We start from the raw sequence: 14,661 nt of genomic DNA on the forward strand, positions 1-14,661 counted from the left end.
AAGAAACATAGGCAATATTTTTCAAAGAAAATAATCTATCACTAGTTGTAAGTAAATTAAATTTTATCGAGATTGCATAAAATACACACAGAGATCAAGCTGGTCTTTAAAGTACGCATCTGTTTACATTATGCTACACTGCTTTACATAAAACGAACAGGAAGAGATGTAAATCCCATTATCATTAATACTGCACCTTCTGCAAATGGACGGAAATAGAAAACACTATCTTGAGTGAGGTGAGCCAGACCCAAAAAGAGGAACATGGTATGTACTCACTCATATTTGGTTTCTAGCCATGAATAGGGGACGTTGAGCCTACTATGCATGATCCTAGAGAAGCTAATTAAGAAGGTGAACCCAAAGAAAAACATTTAGGCGATGAAAGGAGACAGAGACAAAGACCCACATTGGAGCACCGGACTGAAATCTCAAGGTCCAAATCAAGAGCAGGAGACAGAGCACGAGCAAGGAACTCAGGACCGCGAGGGGTGCACCCACACACTGAGACAATGGGGATGTTCTATCAGGAACTCACCAAGGCCAGCTGGCCTGGGTCTGAAAAAGCATGGGATAAAACCGGACTTGCTGAACATAATGGACAATGAGGACTACTGAGAACTCAAGAACAATGGCAATGGGTTTTTGATCCTACTGCACGTACTGGCTTTGTGGGAGCCTAGGCAGTTTGGATGTTCACCTTACTAGTCCTGGATGGAGGTGGGGGGTCCTTGGTCTTCGCACAGGGCAGGGAACCCTGATTACTCTTAGGGATGAGGAGGGAGGGGGACTTGATGGGGGAGGGGGAGGGAAATGGGAGGTGGTGGCGGGGAGAAGGCAGAAATCTTTAATAAATAAAAATATGAATAAATAAAAAAATACTGCACCTTCTGTGTCCAAAAATTGTAATAGAAATAGATTACATGCAAAGGAGACAGTATAAGAGACCTAAGGACGAAGTATGAATTTAAATTTCCCAGCTCTACAATTCATTGCCTATGTGACCTTTAGCAAGTTGCTTAACCACTCTGTTTCATAGTTTCCTCACGTGTAAAGTAGTTCTCTATATATATATGTATATGTGCATATATATGTATATTCACATACATTGTAGGTCTCTTAAGAAGAGACCACAGAGCAAATGTGGTGTGTTTGAATCCCTGGGTTCAATCCCTAGCACCACAAAAAAATAAATAAATATGAAAATCTACCTTACTATACTAGCATAGTATTTAGCACATAATAAACACTAAACAATGTAAACTAAAATGATAATGAAAACAATGATGACCATTTCTTCCTACAGAACATTAAGAGAAGAAAAATTATTTCCTGGCCAATAGTCTTAGTCTTACCCTTGATAAATTCTAGCCACTGGTCACCAGGTACACAGTATGGTTTAAATTGTAGAAATGCATTGCTCTCTTCCATTAAAAACAACTCACAGATATCTGTATGCTAGAAGTAGTATTTAGAGCTATAACCATAAATCTACAAGCTTCTATATTTGACAATTTGTATAACTATAATTACCTTAACATAAAAATATGCTATTTCCAACCCTAAAAATGACCCTTCCAGCCTAAAGTTACCTTTATTTCTACTGCTGATCATTCAGTACCTGGGTTATTTTACTCTTCCTAATAAACCTTTGCCCTTAAAAGTTTTCATATATTTGTGATATCCAATTCTGGCATGACTTCAGAGGTAGAGAAATCACATAATTATAAAAAAGTAAAATGATTTAATAAGCAATTCTCTTTCTGATATAAACACCTCAATATAAAACAATCTCAGTGAAACACTAACCCAACTACGGTCAAGTTTCACTCTGCAGAAGGTCACCAATATCCCTAGCACAAGTATGGAGAGCAGATACCATTCATAGTTTTGAGATGATTAAAACTTTTGCTTAACTAGGCCTTTTATTTGTGAAGCAGGAAAAACAAATCCCTGGATTTAAAAGAGGGACAAGATTTTAATCATAGGAAATTGTCTGGAAAAACGTCCTGTAAAAAAAATGTATAGGAGAGGAAAAACAATTACTTCATAAACACTTGTTTCTTTAAGAATAAAAATAAACTTACACATAAGTTTTGTCAAGCACAAAAATCTGTTTTAATATAAGCAGATGTAAACTGGCATGCAGTGTTGTTATACACACCTGTGTAATTGGTATCTAGTGCAGATTTATTAATAGCAAGATCATTAAAAGGAAGGATTGCTTCATGAATCATCCACAAAAATCTTTGCCCCTGAGGCAAATGCTATAAACAATAGGCACTAAGATGATCTTCGAATGAGCTATTTTCTATAGCACAATTATAATTTAGTCTAACAATCTTTAGCCATATTGACTGTCTAAACATTACCCCATTAAAAATGTTCTGTACCCAAAGAACATTATTAAATCACCTATCTACTTCGGTAGAGGAAAATGATAGCATTCATAATTAAAGCATTTGCTATGTATTTTCAGCAGATTTTCCCTCATAATTATGTTGTGATTACAATAACATGAAAGTTACTTTTTATACTGGTGGTACACACATTTTTCAGGATATACAAAGGGCAATGTGATCTGAGGTGTGCTGAGTACAATAGGGACCCTGTTAGCTAACTTTAAAGTGGACCCAGAATATCTGCATCTAGGGACTGAGAGTCATTTAACCATGTGAAGGCCTCTGCTATGATGTCATATTTAAGTGATTTAAAAAAAAAACACCCATTATGATTACTCAAATAAAACACTTAAATAATGTGTCACACACTTAGTTAAGTGAAATTAAGTACCATGGCCTTCAAACTAGAGAACATTTTCTGCAAGAAAGCCGTTCACTGGCATTTACCTCTTACCTCCAGAAGGAGAGAGGGTGTTGGGACAGCAGACTGTGGCATCCATGCTACATTCCTAAACGCAAGTGGAACTTTTTGCTCTGTCATTTCCCATGTCCATCCTCCCCCACTCTTCTAACCCACAAAGCTCATGCCCATTTGAAAACTGAGAATTCTTTTCTTGTCAATAGGTGAAAGGCAAATTTTTAATTTGTTCAGGTGACTTTGTGAGTTTAAAAAAAATTGTGAACAAACAGAAATACCTAACTTTAAAAAAATAGATGCAAAACACTCCTGAAGCATAGGGCTACGCTTCTCTACTTCACTCTGATTGGTATGCTACTTTAACAATTGTATAGGAATGATGTCAACAGGACAGAAAGCAGGACAGAACTCTGCCGACCTGGGGTTGGGGGGAGGTTCATGTTGCCTAAGAAAAGAGCATACGTGAAGGGAACATCTCCATCAAGGCTATTAACACTTTGACGGTAGTTAAATTTTAGAGGAACCAAATATTAAACTATATGCCAAGTTTAAAGAGTGCGTGGGCTGGGTGCAAGTGGTGAAAAAAGCTAGCCGGCAGACAGCAACCCAAGGTGGGGGGTAGAAAGAGGAAGAAAAGTTTTAAACACCCACCAGAGCCCAGTGACCCATTAATATGTGTCCCCACAGCCCTGCCCAGCCCTAGTTCCACTCTTGTCCCAAGTAGCTGCAAGGAAGCAAGCGGCCCTGTTTTTAAACACTTGAAATTCTCCCTCGGACCAGCGTTGTGAATTGTGTTTCTTTCTAGTAAAAGCTAATTTTGACTTCGCTAGCCAAGGTCAAGGAGTAAGGAAGGTAAAGGATCCAGTGGTTTCCGTGGGAGCGAGCGGCGATGGGGCAGGAGGGAGGACTTACCGCAGCCTCTGCAGGCTGCCCCCACAGACACAGGGCCAGCAAGAGCCAGCCGGCGGCCAGGCACACTTCAGGCACTTGCATTCTTCTCTGGCTCCCGCAGCTCCTTCAGCACCCGCACGGAATCCCAGGTCCGTTCGGACCGATTGACATAATCTTGAGGGGTTATTGGGAAGAGAGCTAGAGCTAGGAAGAAGCAGTGAGTGTCCCAGTTATGCTGGTGCACTTGGGTGAAGAGAAAGCTTTTATAAGAGTGAAGCGATTGAAAAAAAAAAAAGAACAAGAACAAGAAAGAAGAAGCTGTTCTTCCCTCCCCCCTCCCCTCCCCAAAGCCAGTCTCTCGGGAGCACTTTGCCTTCTGTTGGGACTTGCAAACTTTCCGCACTCACGTCCTACAAATCTACTTTCCTCGCTCTCTTCCCTGCACCGCCCCCTCCCAGGCAGCGCTGGGGAATTTGAGTATCACTCCGCCACTGCTTCACACTGCACCAGCAACCTGCGAGGGAGTGACGCTCAGTTATTTGAGGGAGGGAAACTTCAAGATCAGTTGACTGAACACCTCAAGTCCAGCCACCAAGATTTCTTATTTGTTCATTTGCAACTTCTCTCAATGGAACTATTTCCTGATCAGTCCAGCTTTTCCTCTGATTTGAGCTTCAAAGCCACTTCCAAACAGACCTGAGCTGGGACTATTTTCTGTTTAGCGGATGGATTTCAGAGATATGGTGCTTTTTATTGTTAATCATTAGAAACAATTTTTTTTGCCTCTGCTCCCTGGGCTGCTGGCCTTTGCATTCCAAGTGCTCATGGGGCAGAGTTTCTATATACAAGCAGAAGATAAGAAAATATTAGATATCTATAAATGAAGTAAAAAAATGAACATATATATTTGTAAATCCTTAATGCATGTTATAACACATGTAAGATAAGATGTTTAAGTAGGTTAATAATTTTATAAGGTTTAATATTATCATAGATTAGTTATCTACTTTTATTTATTTATTTTTATTTACATACATTGAGTTCCATAATTAACATTTATTACCTGTATCGAGCTAACATAAACATATGACATATGACTGTCATAGTGTTTCAGGACTATGACAGGTAAATAAATAATATTAGTATAATTCCTTATAATGAGCAACACCTCATTAGAATTGTCTATAAGGAGCCAATAGTAGCTGAAGTAGATCCCAGATGAAGTAGGCATGAATATTACCTTGATAAATCTTATAGACTTTTTTAAGTACCGAAAGACCAAGAAGATACTTTATGTGGATTCATTGAAATGTCTTTCAGGAATCTGCTGAAGAACTCTTCAGAACATTTCTATTCTCAGTCCCTGGGTTAAACTACATTCTCTCTATATTTTGAATTGTCTTATGAGGACCAATTTATCCTCAGGTTCTAGTTAGTTTAGAGATTTAGACTTAGAACTACAGAGATTTCTACCCCGGCTTAGTGCACAATGAGTTAGAATAAGAGTTGGTGCATTTGGGTTCCTGGGGCAGGTACTTTCAGGTTTATCTGCCTATGTAGTAGTAGCATACTTAATTCTATTCATGCATAAGTCTCTAGAGACCTGCTCATGAAGCTTTGGGACTGTTATGTGTAGAGATGCTTGAACTGAGTAAGACAAGCAGCTTCCCAAGGTGGGGGGATGATTGACAGCAGACAACCCCGCCCCGTTCCCCTCCATTCCTTCCTCCCCGGGCGCATGGAACTATCTCCTGAGTGCTACAAGTTTTAGCGGGCACCGCTGAGTGTGTTTTCCTTCGGAGCACTTTTTTATCTAGCAGCTCTCTTAGTTTCTTCTAAACTAAGCCATTTCGCCCCCTTACACTTTCCTGAATAAGGAACAAACTGCCAAGCATCAACGGAGCCCGATGAGCCCGCGCCGTGGAGCAGCTTAGCAGTCTCCTGGGACCCAGCTCCGGAGGAGCCACAAGCATGCACCCTGGGTGAGCTGTTGCTGCTCAGAACTTTTTCTCCTTTTCAACTTTGGGCTGCATTGCCCGGCCAGAACTTTACTTGCACTTCTGTCACTGCAAAAAATAAGTGCGAGGAGACATCAAAAGGAAGCTTGAGGCTTGGGGGCGGGTGTTGCTCACTCAGGACCCTGTAAGTCCAGAGAGCCCATGTTTCTCACCCTCCCTCTTCTTTCAGATTATGGCTGTTCCTGGTTTCCTTATGCCTCACCAAAGAACTGGCAGAAGCGGTAAGGCTTCAAAAGATACCCCCCCCCCCCTTTTTTTCCTCTTATGTTTCCGTTGAGGGTAACAGAGGGTTGCACCAAAACAGAGCCTTTCTAATAGGAGTTAATAGGGTTCTTGAAGAAGAATAGTAAGCATAGTGTTAGTTTAATGCTTTTGGAACTCAGCAATCTTCCTGTCTTAAACCATTGCTATAGGTTTGGGAAATAGGAAATAGAGGTAGATAGTGCAAGATGCACAATTTGTGAATCTCTTCAGGACAACTTCAGATGACTGACCACTGATGCCTTCTTTTGATAGGCAGATCTGCAAAGCTGAAGAAACGTAGTTCTTCCTAACCTGTAAGAACACGGATTGGCACAGAAATTTAAGGATGGAAAGAAAGCATAAAGGACCAGGACTTGAAAGTAGCAGCAGTCAAATAGGGGTTAAACTTTATGTTTTCTTGTAAGTCTTTTCATCCATCAAAAAGTTGAAATGCTTAGGACAGAAAAGCTTTCTAAAACTTAACCTTTAGTGGGCTGCCTAGCTGTTATCCATGAACTTACCTAGAGATTCCCGGCAATGGAATTTGGGTAGCTATCTGGTCAAGAAAAGTTTAATGTATCCCAGAAAATAGAGAAGCCCCCAACACAATTAGTGGGATAATTTCACAAAGGTGAAATGACTAAATGATCAGAAATGCCAGTTTTCCAGTTGAGCCAGTTACTCACGCTGTTCAAATAAAAGTCATTAACTATCGAGTTCTGTTTCATCGGTTGGTTTAAAAGAAAAACTATAACAGCTAAAGTAATTTACAACACACACAATAAATAAGCATGCTTGCATTTTTCATCTTGCAAACTGAAATTATATTAACGGATTTGCTCTTTAAAAAGTTGTAAATACTATTTTAGAGCTGTACTGGCTTCGATTCAATAAGATAACTGACACATTTGTGAAAAAAAAATAGGCACTTTGTCCTGAAATGATGTCTTTATGCAAATATCAGTGAGGAGAGATGAGTTTTCCTATAAAGAATATTACCAGAAATAAAATCTAAAATTTTGTGACCCTGTAAGTCAGAATATCAACTTTTAAGTATGTTTCTGCTAGTCTTTGTAAGAAGAAATATTGATCTCAGGCTCTTGTACACACTTTTGTAAGCTGGTTCTTCCAGGATATAAGCTTAGTAGTTATGAGTTTCCTTAAGGGTCTATACTACATTTATTGAAAATGCAGCTTTTGATTTCGCTTTGTCCAGCAATCTTGTCACTGGTTAAAACAATGTAGAATACCCCCAGTAAAATGGTATTTTCAGACTTAGAATGATTTATTGTTTTTAATATGATCACGGTAGATGGACAGGTATTTCCAAGATACCGTATCTTTTCATTTCCTATGATGGAGGATAGTATTTCCAGTCCTTCAAGGCATTGAAGTGGGTCTCTACATCGGGGTTGGACACTTTTGTCTCATTGTTTTACAATGTCACATCAGTTGTCAGTTGCAGTAACTATGATACTACTGGAATAAGCCTTGGAGTCTACTGACAATACTTACTCTGTTGCCTTAAGACCAGAACTGCTGCATTCAGTCTTCTTTACTTGTACAAAGCATCCTTAGTGTTGGAAAGCTGTTTTTAATGACAAAGAGAAAGGGAGGAGAGTCGCAAAATACCTTCCCAGAAGATGCTATTATTGAGGGGATTTTTTTTCTCTTAATGTCCTTGCATTGTGTTCTCTTCATTTAGTCTCAACTAGAATCTATTCTCTGTATTTGTGCTGTTTTTTTTTTTTTTGCTTTTCAGATAGTTGTAGGCATTTGAATTTGCAATACTTTGTTTAAGTGATACTAATGCAAATAACTTAGGAATATATCAGTAGAAACTCTGTTGCATTTCATTACAAGAAAGTTTCTTCATACTGTGAAAATTAAGTTTCCGATAATGGAATATTGGTAAGCAACTAAAGAGAGGGTCATTTAGTTGCCTTTGAGTTTTTCCTTTTTAAGAATTTACAAAGCAATTCTACACAAAGGAACAGAAAGCTAAATGTTAAAACCCATTAAATTTGTTCTTCAGGTGAAGTATCTGCACAGTTTTTCTTAGTGAGACAGACTTTAGGATTGCAGAACACCAGGAATCCTTCAGTTAAATGCTTCAGTCCATAAGGGTCTGGTGGAGATTAGACGTAATGTGCAGAAATTTAAATAAACATAGGACCCTGCATGTTTTCCCTACAGTGCTGCTCATTATGTTCCTTAATGGAGACGGCTTAATAGTAAAATATCTTCATAGGAAACACTAGAAACACAAACTGCATCCTAGAAATCATGTCTAGTATATAAAATATAGCCTAAAAGTAGTGAGAGTCTATGTTTTTATTTCATTCTGTCTGTATTCAAGTGTGCTTTCATGGTAGTCTCCAATATATCCAAGCTGACATAAAGTAAAAAGACCAATAGGACACATATTGGGTGGGGAGGAGAATAAAGGATAAAAACATGTTTGTCATCCATATTCAAGTAAAGATCTGGTTGTAATACTAGCTCCTTTTTCCCCAAAAGTGTAAGCATGCCCAGGTTGGTTTTTCACATTGCCACTGGCCCAGTCATTACAGCAGCCAGTAAAGTATGACTGTTGTTTTAATGGAGTTCAGGAGCCATTGGCAATTGATGGCTGCTGGAGGAAGTGTCAGTTTTCTTCTGGACCTGTCCCCTGGTAGGTTTTTCATGCTTCAGTAGCCCTACAGTCATGCACTGGCAATGCTAAGTGGACTCAGCAGGTTAAGAAAAAGTTGACTAAGCTGGAAGGGTGAAGTGGCCATGGAGTAGGAGAAGAGAGTAAGAAAGGAGGAAATGGGCAGTGGATTTGATAAAAAAAAAATGTTGTAAACAAGCATGAAATTATCAAAAAGTAAGTTAATGTATATTTTTAAAAGAAAAAAATCAACAAACTTTCTTCCCATTTTATTAAGTATCTGTCTTTTCTTTTTCTTTTAAAAAGAATCCATACAATATAGTCTACCCCCCCTCCACTCCCCACCACCTTAGCCACCCAACTTCATGCTCTTTCTCTCCATCTCTTTCTCTAAAAATATCAAAACAAAAAAACAAAAAGTACCTAAATAAAACAAAACAAAAATACACTCACAAAAATGTGGAGTCCATTTATGTCAACCACACTCCAGGGCAAGCCTCTACCTACAGTTTTTCTATAACAAACCTTGAACTCTCCTGTATTTGAAAAGCAAACCAAAAGCCAAAAGCAAAAGCAAACCCAGAAATGTAAAAATATAAAATTTAGTTTTCTTTGGTAGATCTAACCTTTTCAATGCAATTGATACTAATTTCTTTCTTATTTTCTTCTCTTTTTTAACACTGTATTGTATTATAGCCCAGCTGAGTCTGCTCCATTACAATTGCTGGGTTTCACCTACTAATGTCTGCTTAACTGCCAAGTCCAATGATTTCCTCCCAGTATCCATTGTGTCTTTCCCATATTCTAATGCTCCCCAAATTCTCTTTCTGATCTTCAAAATACTGGTGACCTGTTGTAATAAGAGCGGCGGGGCTGCGTCCCCAGCACCCGGCCGCCCGCATGGCTTATGCCCCAAAATAATTACATGGAAACTGTATTCTTTTAAACACTGCCTAGCCCATTAGCTCCAGCCTCTTATTGGCTAGCTCTTACATATTGATCTAACCCATTTCTAATATTCTGTGTAGCACCATGAGCTGGCTTACCAGGAAAGATCTTAACCTGCGTCTGTCTGGAGTGGGAGAATCATGGCGACTCCTGACTCGGCTTCTTTCTCCCAGCATTCTCTTCTGTTTACTCCACCCACCTAAGGGTTGGCCTATCAAATGGGCCTAGGCAGTTTCTTTATTAATTAACCAATGAAAGCAACCGATTAATACAAGACCCACCTCCATCAGTGGCCCATTAACTAATGCTTTTCTGATAGTTTAACATATTATTCATTCAATGGATATTTATTGAGAGACCTCTACATTGGAAGGATGTGTTACACCCTAATATTCCAGTGGTGAACAAGTCAGAGATAATCTTTAGTAGAGAACTTGCAATCTTGAGAGTTTCATGTTCCAAAATTGTGACTTTTCTCAGCATTTCATACTTAGCCACATTTTTGCCTCAGTAACTTTAATTATGTCTCTGTATTTTGATGACAATCAAATTTAAATCTCAGTGAAGCTATCTTTTTTGAGCTCCAACCCTTTATTTCCAACTGCCTACTAAGCCTTGTCTCTAAAGCACTCAAAACAGCGCCTGGAGGTTAGTATAAGCATTTGACTAAAGCCAGCTATTACTCTGTTTTGCCCCAAACACAGCATATCAAAAGATAAAACTGTTTTCCATTCTCATTGATGTTTCAACATAACCTTTTTTCTACTTTCTTCACCATCCATGCAGTTTTAGGAACAAACTATAGAATCAATCACCAACCTCATTGTCCATATCATCAACGACTTCTCCTAATTTTATCAAAAATCCCTAGACTGGTTTTCTCAGTCACACCCCATTGATTGTAGAACTTATCATGCATCTACAGTGTCTGAACTGGCTTTCCTATGTGATTAGTGCATGACCTTCTAGTGGATATGCAAGTCTACTCCCAATAGCCTTCAGAAATTGTCTTTTCCTTGTATTTCTTAAAAGTTACTATTGACAAATCCAACATTGGTTGCTTTAATGGCAAGAGAGAGAGAGAGAGAGAGAGAGAGAGAGAGAGAGAGAGAGAGAGAGACGACAAAAAACCCTCTGGGGTCACTGAGATAGCTTGAGTAAATTCACCAGCACTTCAAGCCTTAGGACTTGAGTTTGATCCCCAGAACACATGTAAGATAGAGAGAACCAACTCCACAAAATTGTCCTCTAGGATCCACATGTGTGAATCCTTCCCCTCACACATCTCACACGACACCCCCCACACACATCAATAAAATACTAATATTTTTTAAAACCCCATTCAGTGGTGTAATATCTAAGAGAAAATAGAATCATGATTTTGCCTCTACCCATAGTTCCTAGTTGTGTGAGTGAATTTACCTGCCTTAGACTTATTTTCTCATCATCAGAAAAGGAAATGACACCTCTCTCCTTAGGTATTATTGTGCTTTTCAAAGTTAAATGAGGCAATGTGAACATACTGTGTACAAAGTAGGTCTTAAATCCCCCAGCCCACCTCTGACAATTGTCCTCTATTGTAATTTCAAAAGAATCCCCCAATTTTGGCAAATGATACATAAGAAGATGCACAAAAGAGATATCAAAAGATTCATTTCTAGAATCTATCCGCTGCAATGCTCATGCTTTAATGTTGTCCTCCTCATTGTCTTTTCCACATCTTCAGCAGTAACAAATATCTTGCAGTGTTTCAAGTTTACAAAGCATTCTCCCATTACATAACTCTAGGCTATCCTGTGAGATAAAATAGGACAAGTGTTCTCGTGGGGGGGGGGTATCTAAGATTTATCTAAACTCACAGAACTAAGAAAAGGCACAACAGCGCCCTGTCTCCAATTTAGGCTTTTTATCATCTCTTATCTGGAGTCTCTGCAAACAAACTGAACTGTTCTGGCTTCAGTGCTCAGCTGCTGCCCCACCCCCTTTGCTGATAGATAGCCTTCTTCTCCAAAAGCCACAGTGCTTATTCTAAAACAAACAGGACCATGGCGCCCCTTAGTACCATTCAACCCCTTCTCCTCTCCTGATGTCCCATGGAACTCCTTTGGATCACAGTTGTCCTTCTGATCTTGCCTCAATATACCAAGCGTCTTCCCTTTACTTTTTCTTATCATACTTTTTCTTATCATACTGTCTCTTTGCGTGGCTGTGTTTGTATCCCCTTAAATTCCAGTTTAGGAATTGATTTTTCTTTAATTTTGCCTTCTCTTTTCCTTATGGCAGCTGCTGTTTGTTCTTTTGCCCTTCCGTCAGTGAAAATTTGTCTAGAACCTACTGCGTGCTAGACAGTCTGGTTGACAATGGAAAGGAAAATGTCAACTCCTAACCCTGTGTGAGTACATTTTGAAAATGAAGTTAGAGGAATCCTAAAAACATTAGTTTAAGGCCTGTATGTACTCTGGTTTGTTTATCTATGTGAGTTTCTGCATTGTAATTGGCATTGAAGTTATTGCTGGGTATTCCCTGTGGAGTCAATCACAGTGGGGAGCCTTTATTTACAGAAGACTCACTCCTGCAAAAAATCGTATCCCTCCCCCCCTCCACATCTACAAAGTTCAGGCAAACTGAAGCCATCCTGGCAGGGGCAAAGATATCCTAAAGAGGGACATTTGTTAGTCCTCCCTTTGATTATCAGTCTCTTAAAACAATGAACTCCAAGGAAATGGAATTTCCTCAATAATCTCATACTGGGAGAAGAAAAAGAATGGATGAATGAAGCCTGGGGCCAGCCTGAAAAGGAAGTTGTCTCCCAGGAAGAGATTTCACACACTTCTGACAACTTATCAGATCACCTAGCAGGACAGGCTGGAGCCTACAGGATGGAGGGTCAGTGCTGAGTAGGATTACAACTGGACCAGCAGTGCTGAATTGAGCAAACCTCTTCCTCATGCCAGGACCTTGGTGTCAGGTCCAAAGGAACTCCATTAAATGCAAGCTGCAAAGGCCTAAGGAAGGGATTGGTATGTGAGAAATTAGAAAGGCTTCAAATTTCTTTCCCTCTTGCTTTGCTACTGTTATATTCAGTCTTCAAAAGTCCAAAGTTTGAACATATTAATCCATGGAGTCTTTTTTGGATCTGACACTTGGAAGATGGACTTGGGAGACACTGGTCTTTGTTCCTCTTCCCTAAGTGGCCATGCCACATTTAACAAACCTCCTTTTCTTGTTTTTACTATTACTTTAATATTGTATTGGTGGCAGCTGGCTATACCAATCTTGTTGAGACTGCCAAATACCAGCCTTTGAACCAAAAGACTCCCAGTAACAAAGCCTTGCACCTCTTCTCAAGCTCCTTATGGGTTCTGTATGCAACTCTGCCTGTTCTTTTCGGGATTTTAATTCTTTGTAGAATGATTCATAACAAAGAGCTTTGTGTTTAGAGACAAATACACCTACATTCAAATGCAGACGCCATTATAATCTATTGTCTTTGGAAAATTATAAAATTCATTCCTTTTTTTTTAAATGACTTTCTGTTATTCTTTTCCACTCACTAAATTGCCACTCTCCTAGAGATATTTGGTGAAGCCATTTTGGGAACAGTTTAGAGAAAATTGCTTGATTATTGTTAAGTATGTTTTGCAAGCTTCCTGTGGGAGAAAAGGAGTCAGGATTGTTATTCAACTTGTTCCAGATTACCCCAACATGCTTCACCTCTCTGGCCTTACCTTTGTGACCTCCTACAGAGATCCTAGTCTCCACCAAAGAGTCTTTCTAAAGGCACCTCTCTGGGCTTCTTTGAAGTCCTAGTCCTTTTGTTTATCATGAATGGGGCTAGTTTGGTATTATCATTCAATCTGGTTTGTTGTCTTCAGGGGGAGCCTGTGCTACTCCAAATGTCTCTGACCATGAAACATACATTTTCTTCACAGATGCTAGGCTTTCCTGGAATATATTGGCGTTGGTCTTTTGTAGGTCAAACTGATCTTCAAAAGATATATTTTTCTCTTGAGGGAACAAACATTAAGTGATACATTTTTGGACCTGTTAAACGTTTAAGTGACCATTTTCCTCTCCTGGAGGGAAGAAGTTAACAGAGAAGAATCCAGAATGTCTGTTGTCCCCCAGTTCTGCTTGTGAATATAGCAGTTCCCTTAAAGTCAGGGATACAATGCAGAGTCATAGTTCCCAGAAACCATGATCAAACTGCGTAGACACCTTCTAGTACCTAGTTTGAGATAGCCAGCGTGTTCTTATGGATAATATCGTCAATATTATCAAAGGAAAAGACATAATTTGTTAGAATATTTTTCAAATTCTACAGCCATGTATATGCTTTCTTCCAGGCAAAATCTTATAAAATCCCCCAAAATACAAACACAAGAAAAATAAGTATTTTGTTTATAAGTCACTTAGAAGAAAAAAACTGGAAAAAATGCAAAAAAAAAAAAAGCACCCAAAACATCTGAACGTGAACCATAGATATTTTAGTCCACAACATCTCTGTTTTATTTTGGTTATATAATGTTGAGAAAACTCTGATGCACTCTAATAGTGCATCTCATCAGGTAAAGGCTGTTTGGATTCATATTTCGCATTACAATCTTAAGGTATTCCTCAGTTAAACAGAAACTTATATGTCCCAGTCAATAACCACACAATTCTCAGTCTTTCTGTCTCTAACTCTCTCATACACAAACATACACACGCAAGCACAAATTAACTTTCCAGCATATACTAACATGATCAGTGCTATTTCCCAATGTTTAAATATATGGAACCTAAGGCATTTGCATAGTACATGCTTTGTTTCGCAGGGTTTTTTTTTTTTAAGTTTCAAATAGATTTGTAGTGAAATTAAAGTTTGATGTTATAGGATTCTTGAATACCTCCTCCACCCTCCTTAAAATTCACAGGACAGAATGAAATACTGTAGAAGGTTGAAAGGGGAGGAGGCCAGTGTACATTGTAGTTACTGAAGGTTCTCAACGAGACAGCAAACATTTCTTCATTGCATGTTCTGTATAGATTTTCTGGTTGATCCAAGACTTCAAGGTTTCTTCTCTAGATCTCTATAAATATAGTTGT

General features: G+C 38.9%; 2 protein-coding genes across 2 annotated transcripts in view; one reads left to right on the forward strand and one right to left on the reverse strand.

The window, feature by feature from the left end:
* Col4a5 (collagen type IV alpha 5 chain) overlaps positions 1–3,954 on the reverse strand; it is a 193,793-nt gene extending 189,839 nt beyond the window's left edge. Inside the window, exon 1 of the mRNA XM_057759380.1 lies at positions 3,733–3,954. Within this exon, the coding sequence (XP_057615363.1) occupies positions 3,733–3,813 (81 nt within the window). The 5' untranslated portion in view covers positions 3,814–3,954. The remainder of the gene's footprint in view (positions 1–3,732) is intronic.
* Positions 3,955–5,476: 1,522 nt separating this feature from the next.
* Positions 5,477–14,661, forward strand: part of Col4a6 (collagen type IV alpha 6 chain) — a 315,976-nt gene continuing 306,791 nt past the window's right edge. Inside the window, exons 1-2 of the mRNA XM_057759972.1 lie at positions 5,477–5,693; positions 5,899–5,950. Of these exons, the coding sequence (XP_057615955.1) occupies positions 5,683–5,693; positions 5,899–5,950 (63 nt within the window). The 5' untranslated portion in view covers positions 5,477–5,682. The remainder of the gene's footprint in view (positions 5,694–5,898; positions 5,951–14,661) is intronic.

The sequence above is a fragment of the Chionomys nivalis genome, chromosome X (genome assembly GCF_950005125.1).
Source record: "Chionomys nivalis chromosome X, mChiNiv1.1, whole genome shotgun sequence".
In the NCBI taxonomy this organism is placed as follows: Eukaryota; Metazoa; Chordata; class Mammalia; order Rodentia; family Cricetidae; genus Chionomys; species Chionomys nivalis.